The 18,941-nt window shown below is 37.4% G+C and overlaps 1 protein-coding gene across 9 annotated transcripts in view; it reads left to right on the top strand.

Annotated features, from left to right (window-relative positions):
- The window catches only part of PTPRK (protein tyrosine phosphatase receptor type K), a 571,648-nt gene extending 553,203 nt beyond the window's left edge, over positions 1 to 18,445 (top strand). For 6 of the 9 annotated variants that reach the window (XM_040474587.1, XM_040474591.1, XM_040474589.1 and 3 more), the window contains 9 exons: positions 2,031 to 2,185; positions 4,301 to 4,436; positions 4,892 to 5,041; positions 5,928 to 6,101; positions 9,058 to 9,189; positions 9,339 to 9,464; positions 12,083 to 12,246; positions 13,013 to 13,148; positions 16,601 to 18,205. In XM_040474587.1, coding sequence (XP_040330521.1) covers positions 2,031 to 2,185; positions 4,301 to 4,436; positions 4,892 to 5,041; positions 5,928 to 6,101; positions 9,058 to 9,189; positions 9,339 to 9,464; positions 12,083 to 12,246; positions 13,013 to 13,148; positions 16,601 to 16,654 — 1,227 coding nt within the window. In that variant the 3' untranslated portion in view covers positions 16,655 to 18,205. Of the gene's footprint in view, positions 1 to 2,030; positions 2,186 to 4,300; positions 4,437 to 4,891; positions 5,042 to 5,927; positions 6,102 to 9,057; positions 9,190 to 9,338; positions 9,465 to 12,082; positions 12,247 to 13,012; positions 13,149 to 16,600 lie in introns of all 9 variants that reach the window. The other 3 variants (XM_040474594.1, XM_040474593.1, XM_040474592.1) reach the window with 1 other exon arrangement.
- The last annotated feature ends 496 nt before the right edge of the window (positions 18,446 to 18,941 follow it).

Below are 18,941 nucleotides of genomic sequence, written 5' to 3'. Positions count from 1 at the left end.
CCGACTTCGGATCGGGTCATGATCTCACAGCCCGTGAGTTTGAGCCCCGCGTCGGGCTCTGTGCTGACAGGTTGGGGCCTGGAGCCTGTTTCGGATTCTGTGTCGCCCTCTCTCTGACCCTCCCCCGTTCATGCTCTGTCTCTCTCTGTCTCAAAAATAAATAAACGTTAAAAAAAAATGTAAAGGACATCAAATATGATCTGAATAAATAAATGGAGATGTACCGTGGCCCAGAATCAGAATATTTTATGTTAATACCACTTTATGTAGTTAATGTAATACTAATTAGAACATCATTGGGTTTTTTTAAATTTGTTTTCTTGTAATTTAGAATTGGAAAAGAGTAGGTTTTTTTTTTCTCAATGTTTATTTATTTTTGAAAGAGAGAGAGAGACAGAGACATAGAATCTGAAGCAGGCTCCAGGCTCCGAGCTATCAGCACAGAGCCTGATGCGGGGCTCAAACTCACAAGCTGTGAGATCATGACCTGAGTCGAAGTCGCGTGCTTAACCAACTGAGCCACCCAGGCTCCCCAGTTTGCTTTTTTTAACCATGTATTTGAAAATGACCTAGGAAGATTTAAATAAAAAGAGCTCTAAGACAACGTGCATTGCCAGATATTAAAAAGAACTTTTTACGAAAGTTTACTAACAAGAACAAGGCCCTTAGAGCAAGCCACTCCAGTCAAAGGATTAATATGGAGGAGAGGTAATTGTCTGAAATCAAGTCTCAGAACAATTTTTTAATTTCTTTTTTATGTAAGCTCTGTACCCAACATGGGGCTTGAACTCATGACCCCCAGATCAAGTCACATGCTCAACCACCTGAGCCACTCCAGATCTTAGAACAATTTAGTGATCTTCCTCACTAGAGTTGACTTGAAAAGTAGTAAAGAATAGTAAAGAATATAGTAAAGAAAATAGTAGAGAAAAATGATGTTTTATTTGCATGATTCCATGAGGATGTTTATCATTGTCGCTATTAAAATTATCTGTTAAACCCTGCTGTGTGTAGGGTATTGTGTAAGACCTGGAACTAGAAAGAATAATAAGACCTGATCTCTGGCTTCCATGGGTTTTGATGCTATTGGTCTATCTATATAGGACAGAATCTCAACTTTCTCAGTGTGGTTCATTTATTTCATGGGATTTTTCTCCGTTTTCTGATTGAACAAGTGAGATGGAGATATCACAGATAGCTCACAGTACAGTTGCAATTACCTAGATTATAGTGCGGTTTTTTGGCTACAAATGTGGATTCTTAAAACTAAATTCTGCAGCATTCTTTCTATGCTCTCTAAACTGTGCTACAGCAATCTGCGGGCTTCTTTTAACCAAAAGGTGAAAGCTTTGAAGTGTGCATTTAAATATTCTCTTAAATTAACCCAATAGAAGAGTTGGCATAACAATGAGGCTTCCCTTTCATCTTGTATTTTTGTTACTATAAGTAATACTCTGTGCTGAAGTATTTCACAGAATTAGGAAACATCGTTTGCCCAAAAAACAGTGTAGCTGTCTGTATAGTTTTACGAAACAATCTAGAGTAGCACTGTCCTGGAAAATCCCTCATGCTGTGCTTCAAAACCATTTTCAACATGGATAAGCAAGGCATTAAAATCTTTTTGAGGCAAGAAGCTAGAAAGGTGCTTTTATTCAGCGCTTGAAAACTCGGTGCTTGGGTCAATAGGGCAGCATTTTAGCTTTCCCATTTTTCCCTCTTCTAATAATTTTATGTGTTGTCATCCCAAGTAAGGAACAGACTGTCAAGGTAAATAAAATTTACACAGAGTTATAGAACTGAGCAAGACGTCTAATTTCCTTTCTTTGGCAGTTATCTGACAATCAAGGCAAAGCTCCTGGGCCAGGTCAGGCCGGCACTTTTTTTTTTTTTTTTTTCTTCCAGAAAAAGCCTGATCTTTGGTATAGTCTTCTTTTTTTTTTTTTTCATTGTCAACCAGGTCTAGTGCCTGTGATTGTGTTTGATGACTTTATTTGGGTTCTTTGGAAAACCTTCTTTCCATGTGTGCACAGAGGGGGTACAACGAGATCCGTGAAGTTAAGCAGTTCCACTTCACCGGCTGGCCTGACCACGGAGTGCCGTACCATGCCACAGGGCTCCTCTCCTTCATCCGGCGAGTGAAGTTCTCCAACCCTCCCAGCGCGGGCCCCATCGTCGTGCATTGCAGGTGAGTGCTGGACCAAATGGCCTTGACTGCACGGCCAGCCTTTTCAGGGCAGCAAGATGAAGGCTTAAAGCACAAAGCAAAGGCCTACTTGCAGGGTTCCAGCTTGCGTGTGTTATAGGTAAGGGAAATCAGCAATAAAATAAAAGTTAGCTGGGAAGAGGACATAAAACAGAAACTTAAAAAAAATAAATACATTCATCCTAACGTGTGTAGTGTTGCTCACAAATGGGAGTGTGGAAACTCTCTTTTAGTGGCAACATCTGTGTTTTGGGGTTGTTTTTTTTATACCGCTTTTGCAAATCCCATATTGTATGGAATGGTAGGTTAAAATTGAGATTTCTTGCCAATCTAGTAAATTCCCAATAGAATCTCAGCTTTTAAAACTAAATTTGAGACATACAGAGTTACTAAATGGCCTAAATTGCAAGAATTTGTGCTATAAAACAGCTATTTAAGAATTAAAAAAAAAAAAAAGCCATCCATCAGAGGACCTTGAAAACTACATCAGCGAGAGCCAACAAATATGTGCCAGAAAAATGTGCACATTATATCCAGGCTTCCTTCTGATTAGAAACGTCTCTTAAAACAAGCATTCAGAGACACTAAAAGCAAATTACATGGCCTCATTTCGAGATGTGAACAGAAAACTATGTACTGAATCTGAAAAGCTTTTCCTAAATGCTGCACACCACTCTCAAATACTATCCCCTCCAAGCTACATAATAGGTTGTACTTAAGCATTTTTTTTCTGAAAATCCAACCTATTCAGAATTTAAATGACCACATGTAAAAGGGGAAACAACACAGAGAATGAAATAAAAGTAAGGCATCCCATAAGGATCAGATACTACACACCCTGAAAACAAAATCTTCAGTCCTCCTCAAGAAATCTGATGTACTCTTCAATTACTTTCCTGTCTCAAACCCTGGGAACAGTGATTGAGAAGATGGTAGGCAAAAAAAAAAAAAAAAAAAAAAAAAGGAAAGGAAAGAAAGAAATAGAGATATCCACAGTATCTTCTACTTAAATTTCTTAAAGAACAGTGAGTTTGAGAAGTGACCAAATCTGGACAACAAAGAAATAATGTTAATAGCCCATCTATGCATTTAGAAAATGAGATAAGTAGGTTTTCAATTCAGGAGTGTCTTGACTTATCATAGAGGTTTACTTTCCTATGAATTGCTTGCTTCAGAAGTGCTCCAAGGTTCTCAGATACTCTCTTGGAAACAGAAGTATCATTTTCCACTTAGACTCAGGTATCAGTAAATTTATGAAAAAGAGGAAGCTGACTACCAAGTGGAATTTCCCACCACCCTAAAATCCTAACTATATCTTGTTCGATCTGTTGATTTTTATATATAAAATTGAAGAAACATTCCAAAGGGGTGAAATAACCAAAGTATTTTAAGGTTCAATTACTGAATTAAATACAGTAAGATAGTGGCTATCTTTGTAACCTGTTAAGAATTGTATTCTAAACCTAACTATTCATTTTCATTTTTCCTTCAGTTCACCATTCAAATATTCCTTCTACTATTGGTCTCCTCATTGAACACCACCATTTTCCCCTCCACCCTTACCATTAGCACTTCCTTTGAATTGCGACTCCTCAGAATGTTTTGGAATTAATTTTCTTTGTCTTGGTATTTAAGAGTCTGTGAGATCAAAACAGTGAGCCAGCGTTCTTGCATTTTGTCAGAGGACCCAAAAGTATATGAGTATTTAAATTTGAGGTTAAATTTTGAAGCATGAATCCACCCCTTGGTCAGTTCTGAGCTTGAAATCCTGTGCGCTAGATTTGCATAAAATGGAGACCTGCGTAACAGAGCTATGGAACTTGAACAACATGTATATATTATTTTTAAAACACAATTTGATTTACAAAGTTGAGAGCTTTTAATTTTGAACTCCTGTTCCAATCTTCATGTTACACCGAAGCAAATACTCTTCATGAAGTTATTTGTACGTTAAATGTTTATACGACACAGACAAATTACGTCTTGCAGTTTGTTAAAGCAGTTTGATTCCACCCATGTGAAAGTTGTAAGGATTTCTAATCAAGGTTGCATGACTATGCTTCTTGCAGTTCTTCAAATTTGTTTCATTTTTCGCAGTGCTGGTGCTGGACGAACTGGCTGTTACATTGTGATCGACATCATGCTGGACATGGCTGAAAGAGAGGGTGTTGTGGACATCTACAACTGTGTCAAAGCCTTAAGATCTCGTCGTATCAATATGGTCCAGACAGAGGTGTGTTGCTTGTTGATTTATCGCTAATGCCCCCCCCTTTTTTTTTGCTTTCCAACATTTATCAAAAATAATAAATGTTTGGGGCACCTGCGTGGCTCGGTCGGTTGAGCGTCCGACTTCGGCTTGGGTCATGATCTTGCAGTTCGTAAGTTCGAGACCCGAGTCTGGCTCTGTGCTGACAGCTCAGAGCCTGGAGCCTGCTGTGGGTTCTGTGTCTCCCTCTCTCTCTCTGCCACTTCCCTGCTCACGGTCTCTCTCTCTCTCTCTCTCTCTCTCTCTCTCTCAAAAGTGAATAACTTAAAAAATAATAATAACAATGAATGTTTTTCATCAAGTCATATAGGAAAATATTGATATCTTTATTAATGTTTCCATATAGAGAAAATTCTTTGTATTCTCTACCTTTGATGACAGAAAATTTTTATTAAAATAGTATGATTTCTTTTCTTTCTTAGGAACAGTACATTTTTATTCATGATGCCATTTTAGAAGCCTGTTTATGTGGAGAAACTGCCATACCTGTCTGTGAATTTAAAGCTGCATATTTTGATATGATTAGAATAGACTCTCAGACTAACTCTTCACATCTCAAAGATGAATTCCAGGTATTTACTTATTTCTAGAGCTTCTTTTATGAGCAACTTATTGCAGTGTGTTCTGGGCATTATTATAATTCTTCTAAGGAAGGTCTTTCAAGTCAAATTTATAACCTTTGACCCTACTTTAAGTATAATAAAATACCTGTCTCTTTCATTATACATATTATAGAGTCACTTTCGTATTAATGAGCTCATATCTGCTGTATCTGGAAGTTCAGACTCAGGGAAGGGTTTGGGAAAAGGTATCATAAAAGTCAAATTTGGCGGTGATTTGTGTGTATTTACAACCTTTTTTAATGCAGTCTTATGGATTTTAACCTTCTGTGTCACTCACAATGTGAGATCAAGCACATTAATAATGATAGCTGAAGTTTGTACTAAACATTGTCTCTAAATAACCCCAAATGTTTGCACTGCCCTTAAAACATCCCTGAAGGTATATGAACATGCAGTTGGGAGTGGCTCTGGAAAACTAATACTTTAATCCCTTGTGCAGTGCTCTTTCTAGTATGTCACAGCCTGTCTTCAAGTGTGGCATGCCAAAATGTTACTACAAATGATACTTTCCAACTTTGACGGTGGATGGATCATCATTATGGGCTACCCCAATTCTATTTTCTTTGGTCAGGCAATGCATTTTGCAGGTAGCCGTGGTGTTAGGCTTCCCTTTTCCTTTTGAGAAGCACAGTGAACAATCCATATATTGTTTCTTTGTCACTGCTCGGGCTTCATTAGGTCTAACTACAAAGTCTATCAGTCTGTCATCGTGGCAAATGCCGCTGCCTTGTACAAATCCTTCACTTTGTACTTGGCCTCCCAAATACCTGATAGGTCTGCATTATGCTACTGGATGGGCCGCTTGCTTTTAACCTAGGTTCCCTTTTCTTTTTAGACCTTGAATTCAGTCACCCCTCGACTGCAAGCTGAAGACTGCAGTATAGCGTGTCTGCCCAGGAACCATGACAAGAACCGTTTTATGGACATGCTGCCACCTGACAGATGTCTGCCTTTTTTAATTACAATTGATGGAGAGAGTAGTAACTACATCAATGCTGCTCTTATGGATGTAAGAGACTGCTGTCTTTGTTAGGATAAAGTGTCACGAAAAGCTACATAATGTGATGAACACTAGCTGGTTTTCTTTTCAGGAAAATTAAAATGGCTTAGGAAGGAAAATTGGAAACTTGCATTGACAGACAAATTTTTTTGGAGAATGATTTTGAATAGCCCCTACAGGGATTCTTAGGAACTGTAAGTTTTAGGCTTCGTTGTAAATTGGGAACTTGATTGTCAATTATTATATTCTTTCTGGGAAATACCTGCAGGTGATATTTTTCATCTTAATTATTTTCAGAAAAGAAAATCATGCTTATGTATTTCGAATGTTAAGTTAGGAATGAATTTTTAAAAACCACAGACAGCCATTTCGTACTGAAGTTGTGTTAATTTGGGAAATCTTTATATCTGGCATTTAACGTTCCAATAATTAATAACATTCCATTAATTAATAGAGACCATTTATAAGTAACTAGGGGAAGGCACCAAAGATACCATGTTAAATCATCCATCATCATGAAAGAACTCTCTTGCCCTATTCCAACCTTCATAAAGTGTAAATGGTAGAGCATATCCTCAGCTGGTTAGCATCCCATAGACAGAACAACATGGAAAGAGAGTTTTAAGTTAGTCTTTGGCTACCTTGCTCGGTTACCTTGGAAAGAAGTAAGAAGGCTGTCCAGGTTCAGAATCCTTTTAAACAGCTCATCATCTTCATTTATACACATTTCTAGCTTTTGCCTCTTAACCTATGGAACCATAGTGAGGGGACATTAGAAGTCAGGATTCATTCCTGTATGACTCATAATAAAACCTTCTGAGTTACTTCTCCTATTGTGTTTTCCAAAATTAGTTCCTGATAGTAGAGACTTAGAAAGCCTGCATTCTACCTCTGAGCCTAGTCTTTCAGTCGGTTAGTTTGCTCTTTTTATGCTGAAGAGCACAGTGGTCTAAAGACAAGCTCAAGTGAAAAGTTCCCATTCTTGCCGTGACCAGAGTTTTGCCTAGTCATTAATCATATCCACTGAAATCACACTGGATCCTCATTGTACCTTTTATTCCCATTTAGTTGTCCGGAAAGGCTAATATACTAAACACAGAGAACACACACAAGACCCTTTTGTTTCTGAATCTAGATTTAGAATTTTAAAAGGCTGTGTAATAAAGGGAAGGAGAAAATACTATTAGGAAAGAGATTGATGAGGCACATGTTTGAGACATTTTTTGTCTTTTGGCATCTATCTCTGTCAAAATTTTCTCAATTTCCAGGTTGTTTTCTAGTCAATATGAAGACTGAATCTGCTCTCTACCTGTTTCAACTCTCTGCTTAATTTCCCTGTGACTCAACATAGATACATTTTATTTTATTTTATTTATTTATTTATTTATTTATTTATTTATTTTTCATAGATACATTTTATAACTGAGACCATCTGCTAGATTTTCTAGTGTGGTTGGGGCTTTAGAAAAGTTAGGTTTGGTTTGTCTTAAAAGAACAAGGCTTCCCACTCCCCCTACCCTCTAGCAATGTCCTCAGTGTTCCATACCCTTGTGTATGCCTGTGAAGAATTAGTAGGTAAGGCCAAGGATTCCCTGATTTCCATGCCTTGGGTGTGCTCCTGAACTTAGAGAGGAAAGAAATAGGAAACCATCTGTCTTTCATATCATCTTATTCACCTCCTCTCCCCTGTGACTCAGAAAGTGAGTAAATAGCTTACCTTCCCATGGAGTAGCCATGTAGTTGTAAGGAAAGTTTACTTATTTCTTCTGATTCTTTTTCATGAGCCTTCATACCTTTCTTAGGAGATACTCAGCCCAACTGCAGGTGACACTTTGTGAGGCTCGACGTCATATAGAAGCAGCCAGGTGAATTGCCAGTGCTCATATTTATCCTACAATCTTCCTTGGAGTGGAATGCCATGGTTAGCAGCATTTCCCAAATGGTCATAGGATCAGTCATCAAGAATCAGTTTCTACGCTGATGTTAAAAAACTGGAAAGACTTAAAGAGTCCTATGATACAAATGAGTTAGGGGATCACGGACAGTTCTTATTAGCATTAAGGACATCTATCTCAGGCAGCAATCTAGTTATTTGTTTACAACCTATTTAAGTTAATACGTAGAAATATAGGTCATCAGTCTGCAGGATGACAGATTGCCCAGGTCAGATGAGCATACCCTCTCCTTCTGGATAGAGATAATGTGTTGTGTCCCAATTAAGGCACACTTAATAAAGAAGGAGCCATTCCCTTATAGGTGGGGCCAGGAAGTGCATTTTATTTTTTGGCACTTGAAAAATCTTAAGTGATTGAAACTATCATTCTAACCATTAATATCCATTAGAAATGCCCAAGAAAGTGGATGTGCGTATACGATGTGTAGAATGTGTTGATAATGTTCATATAATGTTAAAGTACATGAGTTTGAGGTGTATGTAGTTTTGCTTATCTGAAGTGGAAGAGAACCCAGCAGTTATACATATTGATAGATGATTAACAGATGGACAAATAGATAGGTACATACACACACACACACACACACACACACACACACACACACACAAATACACCAGGGAATTTTGTGTCTTCTGCCTCTCAGACCAATTACCTTTGAAAAACTGAAAAAGCCCACAGGTACCTCATGGAGGTCTTTAACCTTGAGAAGTTTTTTTAGTTTCTCCTTTTGTATTTGTCCTATATTTGCTAATCTCAACAAAATAAAACTTAAGTTCTTGTCTTGAATTGCTACAGAGACATTGAAACCTTACCATCAGGTTGACCGATTACTAGCTCCAGTACATTCCATTGGTCCAAATCTGTTCTATGACTTATGCTGCCATCTGACTCCATCTGCATGTGAAGCTATCACATCTTACTTGGTCCTATTGAAATGTATTGAATGTGCTTGCATACCTGATCATTTGCCTTAAGTTCTTATGTTCTCCATCTACCCTATTTCTTTACAGAGCTACAGGCAACCAGCTGCTTTCATCGTCACACAATACCCTCTGCCGAACACTGTGAAAGACTTCTGGAGATTAGTGTATGATTATGGCTGTACCTCCATTGTGATGTTAAATGAAGTCGACTTGTCCCAGGTCAATGGCTATGAGTTGCTTTTGTGTACTACGATACAACTTAATAAATTAGTAATAAAATGTTAAAGTCTGTTTCATACTACCCCAATTAGAAAAAAAATAATGCCCGTTTTCGTTTTGTTTCTTTTCCCAAAACATTGATCCTCTAGGGCTGCCCTCAGTACTGGCCAGAAGAAGGGATGTTACGATATGGCCCTATCCAAGTGGAATGTATGTCTTGTTCGATGGATTGTGATGTGATAAACCGGATTTTTAGGATATGCAATCTAACAAGAGTAAGTCATTAATATTTTAACTGAGTTGTAAGAGCAACTGATCATAACTATGTTGGGGTATAATTCCAATCAGACAACAGGGAGAGTAGAATTAATAGACATTACATAATCAGTCCCAGTGCTACCAATCCTCTTACACCTTCATATTAGAAGAAAAATGCATTCCAAAAACAGGAAAGCAGAAATGCTGAGAGTGAGGTGTCCTGGTCAGTTACTAATGTGTTACATCTGGAAAACTAAATTTGGATGCACTGGCTCAAATGCACTTGATTGTCTGAGCCTCGTCTCTGCCCCTGTAGACTTTTCTGAAGGTTGACTACATGTCTTATGAGTATTGATATCCAGCCTGAAAGAGGCATATAATTGAAAAATAAGAATATAATAATAATAATAGTGACTAAAGAGCTTTACCTTGGAAGGAAGGGATATGTTGGATCAGCCATCATGGAAAGCCTCCATGTCACTGTTCCAAGTCCTGCATATAAGGGAGAACCCCACACACGAGGAAACAGGTAATCACAGCCATCATTGATTCTCCTCCCACTTACAATTTCACCTTTCTCAATGTCCCAGTGTCTGGCTCTGCCCAGATCTGTAGAAGCAGCACTGGTACCACTGTGCCTTTTCCCAGCAACAAAGCAGCAGCTGTGTTCCTCAGAAATCTTCCTTTCCTTGAGTCTTCATATGTTTTACACTCAAGGACAAATTAAGTTCGGGGTCTCTCCTTCAAAAAAGCAAAAAAAAAAAAAAAAAAAAAAAACAACCATTACATTAGTAATTAGTAAGTATTTAGATTGGGTAACCAAACAGTAAGCAAAATTTGAAAAGAAAACATTATTCTCTTTTTAAAGAGAAAGATTACTCTGTTTTTAGAGCAGCAGCTCTATGTATGTGTATTATTTTAAGTGTATGATTCAGATTGTCATATTTCAGTGTTTTCATATCAAAATGGCTATATATGTGTTTCTGGTTAATACGTCTATATGTTTAGCCCTAAGAGAATAAAATCATATCCAATTCTGTCGCTCATTTCAGTGGAGAAAAAAAGGATAACTTCAATCATGTCATAATATTCATGCATATCTTAGATGTTAATTTAAATGGAATCTCATTATGTCTGCACATCTGTTCCATTATGGTTCTAGTAATATTTTAGCTGAGAAACCATCGCTGCTAAACTAAGAAAGTAAGACTTGTCTTTTAATTGAGCTATTTATATGAAAAATATTCTAAAGACAGGATCTGAAATCTGTGTTACATTTTTTTGCCGGCGTATTTGTTTATTTATCTTCCTCCGTATTTGGTGTTCCAGTCCTTATTAGGGCACGATTTTTTCCTGTTCCTGATCTTATTTAATAGCACGCACTTCATCAGATATTTAATAGGTACCAATGAGAAGTTGGGTGTTGTACTAGTAGGTCCTTGTGACACGTGAGCCCTGGCCGAATGGAAATTCAGATCTGATGCCTTATGATAAGGCTTACTCATGTATTGCAAATTCTTCCTTACATTTCTATACAAGGGCTTAATGTACTGATTCATTCATTCAATAGTACTATTCCTGGAAAGTATTTTGCTAGGTTCTAGTGATACAGAGTTTAGGGGAGAAAGAATGAAAGAAAGAGATTTCCCCGTCCTTAAAGAATTTATATTTTATCAGGGAAAACACGCACTGAAAAATTCAATTCTTTATTTACAAATATGAGAAATTTTAGAGGAAAAGTACAAAATCCAGAGTGTTTGGGTGATCTGACAGAGCTGGGTGAGTAGAGAGGACTTCGTTGGAGTAGTGATCTTTCAGACAAAATTTGAAGAATCAGTAGGAGTATTGGGGGCGGGAGACCAACTATCCTGGAGTTCACAAGACAGAGAGGTTTCCCAGGACACAAGAAGTTCTGTTCAAAGACCAGAAGAGTTCCAGGCAAACCCAAAACAAACTGATCACTGTATTTGGGATTGAGAGGGACAAACAAGGAGATCTTTGAGGCCAAATGGAGAGTTTTACAAAGTTCTCAAGGCAAGAAATGCCTTGATACATGGATTAAAAGAAGGCCAACGTGTCTAGGACTTGAATAGTGTGTTAGAATAAAGGGAAGGTTAGGGAAGAAAATGGAGCCATATTGTGTAGGGATTTTTAAGCCATGGTGCAACATGGATTTTATGATAAGATCATTTGGAAGCCATTAAAGCAGGGGAATGACAAGATCATATTTGCATTTCAAAATAATCATGATGCTGCAGTCAGAATGGTTTGGAAGGAGATCAAAGTTTATTTAAGGAGATCAACTAAGAAGTAATTATCATAATTGATGCTTGGGCATATGCAATGATGTCAGTGGTGACAAAGAGAAAAAGAATTTGAAAGTTATTTAAGAAGTGTGATTGATTATTGGATATGGGATATGAGGGAAAAGCTTATATAAAGGTAATTCTCATGGTTCTTGGTTCTGTAACTTAGAATGTTTCTGTATTGGTATGTACATATTTTAGACTTAGCAGCTAGACTCAATCCAATGCAAATGCCATTTATATCATGGTACCATTTTGTCTGCAACTTCCGTTTTTAGTAAAAATTCTAGTTCCAAGTTATTTACAGAAAAATACTTTTCCTTCCACAGCCACAAGAAGGCTATCTGATGGTACAGCAGTTTCAGTATCTAGGGTGGGCCTCTCACCGAGAAGTGCCTGGCTCCAAACGGTCATTTTTGAAACTGATACTGCAGGTGGAAAAATGGCAGGAGGAATGTGAGGAAGGGGAAGGCCGGACCATCATCCACTGCCTGTGAGTATGGTGCCTCCACTTGGCCACCTGGGGGCCGTGGTGCTCATTTCCTTACTAGCTTTCATATTTTCTATGTTAAAGAGTCCTCAACTCATGGGGCGCCTGGGTGGCTCAGTCGGTTAAGTGTCGGACTTTGGCTCAGGTCATGATCTCACGGTCTGTGAGTTTGAGCCCCACATCAGCCTCTGTGCTGTCAGTTCAGAGCCTGGAGCCTGCTTAGGATTCTGTGTCTCCCTCTCTCTGCCACTTCCCCATTCACGCTCTGTCTCTTTCTGTCTCTCAAAAGATGAATAAATGTTAGAAAAAAATAAATGTTAGAGTACTCAACTCATCTCTATGGATCTCCATAGATATTGTTTTAAAATAATCTTCCTGTCTTATGATTCCATAATTAACTACCAGTTTTCATTTTCATATTTTTTAAACACTGATTATCATATAGCTATTATATTATTTAAACTTTTGAACACTACTTGGAACCACTTTTCTGATGTCCACACTTTACAAATGTACCAAAATTTCAAGGTATTGAAGTTGCAGTGGTCGATGCCTGTAGCATCTTCCAACACATGAGCCACAGAGCAAATGTCATGCTCGCGCATCTTTGCTCTCTGTCCTCTAGGCATACACGCATATAAATGAAGCAAAATTAATACAAAATGGAAAAAAATTAAGGTCATGTTTTTATTAACAAAACGTGTAAGATTGTGTGGCCTGTGGTGACTAAAAGCTGCTACCTACATGCCCTTGCTTTCTTTGCTTCCAGAAATGGTGGTGGGCGAAGCGGTATGTTCTGTGCCATAGGCATTGTTGTTGAAATGGTGAAGCGGCAAAATGTCGTCGACGTGTTCCACGCAGTCAAGACACTGAGGAACAGCAAGCCAAACATGGTGGAAGCCCCGGTGAGTCAGAATCTTAGACATAGAAGGGAGCAGAGATTAGACATCATATACCTACTCATTGGGTTGACTTCACACTCCCAAGGGAAATCAGATGTATAAATGAATCTTTGTGGGGACTTTTCCTATCTAACTGATGAATTGCTGAGCATCTCTCTCTACCCACATAAATGTAATCACATATCACAGAAACTTAATGATGAAAACTATTTTCACTTAATTTGGGAAAGGTGTAGATTTTTTTTTCTCTCTGTGTTAGGCAATAAATATTTGCTGTAATAAACTTTAGTAAATGGTTCTATAGTAAGAATAAATTCTACTCTCTAGACTTCATTCTTGCTTATTTTTATTTCTTTTTTTTTAAGTTTATTTATTTATTTTGAGAGAGACAGAGACAGCATAAGTAAGGGAGGGGCAGAGAGGGAGGGGAGAGAGAATCCCAAGCAGACTCCATACTGCCAGTTCAGAGCCCCATGCAGAGCTCAAACTCACAAGCCGGGAGGTCATGACCTAAGCCAAAATCAAGACTTGGACGCTTAACTGACTGAGCCACCCAGGCGCCCTGCTTATTTTTATTTCTTACAGCATCTTGAATTAACTGGCAAAACATTAATCCAAGGGATATACACATGGATTAAATCAGTACTTTAGACACCTAATGCCCTTAAACAACATATGAAATTTATTTTAGTCCTTAGCTTTAATTCTTCATTTCTGGTCAAAGTATAAATTTTAAACTGTCATCACTGACAGTTTTCAGCTTCTACCAGTTATAGTGTGCAGTTCAGATGATGCCACCTGAATTTGCCAGGGCTCATAAAATCAGACCACGGCTCACAAAGTAAGAGCCGATAGGAATGTGTATGTGGGAGTTCATCTGTGTGAAGGTGTATGAAGAGTAAGAAAGAAAAATTAAACTCCTCGAGCACATTTTACTTCTAAAGAGCGATGTTTGTGGGTTACACACATCTGCAAAGTGGGATAAGGTCAGGAGCAGCTGTGTAGTTTATGCTCAAACAAAGGTAAACCAGAAAAAACTAAGGCAAATTGTTGCTTGCCCTACATTTATCAAGATGATCAGATAACTAAAATGAGCAATTCAATAAGCCTTTAAAGTATTCTCACCACTTCCTGCTCATGGATTGTTCACACAAAAAGTGCATTGCTTCCTGAGACAAAATCTGAAGTTACATTTATACCGTTTCACTTTTAAAAGTGAGAACAGACTTTTTTCCCCTTCTACAAGTCCCCTCAAACCTCCCCAATTCTAGCTCATCCCTTGGGCTCTGCCTGTTGTCTGGACAAGATGATGTCGGTTTTGACTGAGTATTGGCAATGGAGATGGAGAAAAGGGGATAGACTTGAAGAATTTTTGAAGTAGAACTTGTCAGGTCTTCTTCAAATATAATGGTTATGTCTTTAAACTCTTCGCTGTCTGAAGATTTCTTAATGTAAACTCTGCCTCTGTCTCTCAGATCAAGTCTTTTTAAATTCATCAGTGGGGTCGCTTCAGTGTCAGAATTCAAACGTTACCTCCAAATTTAACTCTAATTTCCTGCCGTAAGTTGGGGGGGAGGGGACTCTGTGGTTAAACTCAACTATTCTAGAACCTTCCAAGAAGTTCCTATTTACCTTTATATTCATGTCCCATTAATCCTGACTGAACACCTACTTTCTGATTTGTGTTTAATCAGCGTTAATGATGAGTTCAGTGTGCTGTTGAATTGAACTGACAAGTTTGGTAAGAAAATTTGGAGCATAAACAAAAGCTGGTGACAGTTTAAAGAGACATAACTGTTTTCAAGCACTGTGTGACTCTTCAGATGCACTTGCCACAGTGGTAGCCTAATTTAAATCACACCTACTTGATAATTAAGGGTAGGATTGATAAAGATCTCTTTCAGAAAGCTTTTACTACCCTACTTTATTGTGGAGACACCGGGAAGTTCTTTAGAAATACGATGCATTTTAGGTTGTTCTGCATTACAGCCTGTATTTTACCCACTTGGAATGAGTTGAAAAATTTTTAATGAGGTACATATTAGAAGTCATAACTTGTAATACGGTCTGATGTTTTCCAAGTTCTTGATAATGGAGCAGTGCTTAGGTGGATGTAAAGGAAAGACAGGTTTTTTTTAATATGAAATTTATTACTTTATTGTCAAATTGGTTTCCATACAACACCCAGTGCTCCTTCCAACAGGTGCCCTCCTCAATGCCCATCACCCACCCTCCCATCCTTCCCACTCCCCATCAACCCTCAGTTTATTCTCAGTTTTTAAGAGTCTCTTATGATTTGGCTCCCTCCCTAACTTTTTTTTTCCTTCCCCTGCCCCATGGTCTTCTGTTAAGTTTCACAGGATCCACATAAGAGTGAAAACATATGGTATCTGTCAGGAAAGACAGTTTTAACTCAAATTTGGTCAACCAAATTGTCTTCAATATTTAAAGAGAGGAAACAAATTTTCAAATATAAGTAAACTTGAAAAGGTGTAAGAGCCACTAACCATTTTTGAAAAATTTACTTTAATATTCTGATGAATGAAAAGGTGTGTGAGGGGCTCCTGGGTGGCTCAGTAGGTTAAGTGCCCAACTCTTGGTTTCAGCTCAGTTCATGACCTCATGGTTCATGGGTCCCAGCCCCACATCAGTTTCTGGGCTGGCAGCATGGAGCTTGTTTCGGTTTCTCTCTGTCCCTCCCCTGATTGTACTCTCTCTCTCTCTCAAAATAAATAAACATTTAAAAAAATAATAATAATGAAATAAAATGACTTATTTTTCTCCTGCTAAGGACAGATATCTGAAGTTTGGAGAAGAATATTTGCACTTGTTCACTGTATCATTTATTTGTAATAGAGAAAAAGTAAAAGCAATCTAGTAGTCAAATCCGTATACCATACATTTATGTAGTGTGAAAAGAAATGTTAAATAACATACGAAAAAGACATAACAGTGTTAAAGGCAGATAAAATATAAACTTATACTCTCGAATATATGTATGCAATGATATTTATTCTAAAAGAATTATTATTTCAACCATGCATAAGAAGGGACTAAAGCAAAACAAAGGCGGTATTTTACCAAGAATTGTTTCTGGTAATAGAGTTATGAAACTCTTTCTGATTCCTTGGGTTTTTCTATACTGGGAATTTTTTCTGTAATGATCAGGTTTTACTATTATAATTAGATAAAAAATACTGGAGATTTTTTTAATGTGATAAAAAATATAAGGCAAACACAATATATCTTTCCTTAAGTTCCTTTCCTTAAACGCCGATCTTTAGACTCAAATGTAACATATACATGCCCAGAGATTAAACTTCGGTATCGAAAAAATAATTGGTAATTCTCGAATAATCTAACGTGGTGGTTTGGTGTTCGTTTGGCGGCTGTGGTTCACCGTTAGTCTCCTTTTTCTCACCTTTTCTCAACTCTTTTGTTTTCACCTGTTTCAGGAGCAGTACCGTTTCTGCTATGATGTAGCCCTGGAGTACCTGGAATCTTCTTAGTCGGGTGAGACTTCGGAGCACAGCCACGCAGAAACCTGTTCATCTGTTGCGCCAGCAGCTGTTGTACCTGTTACACCTGTGCAGAAAGATTTTAATGTGGGGGGTGGGAGGCTTTTACATTCAAGAAGTAAAAGTATTTTTCTTATGAAGTTGTGTATCTTAATAAAAAGGACTCAACTAGTTTCTATTACCGTATGAAAGCATCGACATTTCGTGCCGCATAAATTATATTTAATAAGAACCAGATTCAAATGAGAACTTCTCAGTGTTTGTACAGTGAATACGCAGCTTTTTCTCCCCTGGTTTTGGTAGAGCAGCCACCATGTGTTGCATGAATTAATACTTTCTATGTGGCATTTTTTTCTCCCTTTTTTAGATAAAAGATGTTGAATCTTTAAGGAAGAAGTAAGAAAAGCTGTGCAAATTCATAGTAAAGTTCATTTTTTATATGTTTCAAGTGTAGCAGATCTCTATATAAATATATAAATATATATAACTGGCTTATTTTCTTTTAATGTGCAATGATGGCTAGATCATTTAAAGTTCTTTTTAGAAAAAACATAAGCCAAAGACTCAAGTGTAAATATGTCTATACGGAGAAAGCACATTATATTTATTGGTTACTTACATTCCTTTTTTGATGGCTAAAATACTACCACCACACAATCATTTTTTTTTTTCTGAAGAAAACTTTTTCTTTCACTAAAATCAATTGTAAACGATTTTTGTAGATTATTTTTTGTATGTTTTAGTGTAAGTAGAGGATAAACTTTTTATTCATAAACCAGGAAGCAATGTTCTTTATAGTGATTCTCTTGTGTACATGCTTGTGAATTAAATTTATGTAAAACACCTTGGCAATTGGGTCTTTTAATATGGGACCAAATTAAAACATTTTGCTGAAAATGTATAATTTTCCACAATTTCATTAGGTAAATAATGGTTTGGTGATCATACATGAGAATTGCACACATTCAAAGGCCTTGCTGATCACTTGTGCAATGTTGAACACAGCCTTTAAGCATCGTTTAAATTTTAAAGGAATTGATTTTTCTCAGCCTGTGACCAAGCACTGGTCAAGAAAACAAAATGGCAACATTTATGCTTTCAGAGTCACGTTTTAGCAAACTGTAGACCATCAACACTATAAAGTGCTTCTTTTGATGTTTACATGCACAAGCTTTGGATTCGGACCATAGAGAGTGTGAACAAATCAATGCCAGATTCCTGTTTGTGCATGGCCATGGGATTTACAAGTGAACCTTTCCAAATGTGGTCTTGTTCATATGCTCCATGTAGCTGTAACTTCACACCATCAGCTTGCAGTTTGTTATTGACTGAAGCATTCCAGTATCCTCCTTCTAGATTGCCAGTACATGACATGGTGCTTATCAAGATTTAACTAAAGTAAGAGTGAAATAAAGTTTTTATAATTACAACAATTGTTTGCACATCATTTTCTCTTAATCTTCATGTCTTCACTCCCCCCCAAAATTGTCTCTTCTCACTGATACTAGTAGACCACTAAAATTCTATTAAAAGTAAAACGAATGTCCAAGCACTAATATCTTTCTTTTTTAATTGAATGTCAGCCAGTCCAGATGAGTGGAAGGGATAAAGGCCAGAAGATTGACATACTTTTTTTTAAATTTCTATATATGTATGTCACTATCTTTTTATGTGATAGACATTTTCATACTTCTTCCTTATAGCAAACTTGACAAATAAGTATCCCTGTTTTATGGATGTTGTAATTGAAGATAATGAGAAAGTAAACGATTTGTCAACAGATTCAAACCTGAGTCTGATTTACCAGTTCATTCTCTTCCACTAAACACACTGCTTCCCCAGTGACATGACAAAGAAAATTTGGCACTTCGTTCTTATTGTTCCTCATTAATTGATTTTCTCATAAAGTCTCATTATGGGTATCTTCAAACTTCTATTTGCTGTGTACATTATTAGAACATTTGTGACTTTCATTAGTAAGAATTTAGATAAAGAGACTTTATCTTTTCCTAGAAAGACTAATTTACATTTAAACATGGGTGCATTCAACAAAAAATCCACAAGCTCATCCAAGATTTCTTTGCCTGGTAATGTTCAGGATGTTAATCCTATAGAGGATTCTGCTTTGCTGCATGACCCTGCTTTAATTTCTGCTCACGTGATTGTGTCCACACTCCACCAAAATTACCATAAATACCACTGTTCGCAAAGCTCAGAGGTCCATCTGGCCTCCAAAATTTAAGCAAAGAACAAAAGGAGTCCTCTTTCTCTCTAGCAG

Source organism: Herpailurus yagouaroundi, unplaced genomic scaffold (assembly GCF_014898765.1).
Source record: "Herpailurus yagouaroundi ecotype Mexico unplaced genomic scaffold, PumYag 139, whole genome shotgun sequence".
NCBI lineage: Eukaryota > Metazoa > Chordata > Mammalia > Carnivora > Felidae > Herpailurus > Herpailurus yagouaroundi.
This window is presented reverse-complemented; position numbering and strand designations above follow the sequence as displayed.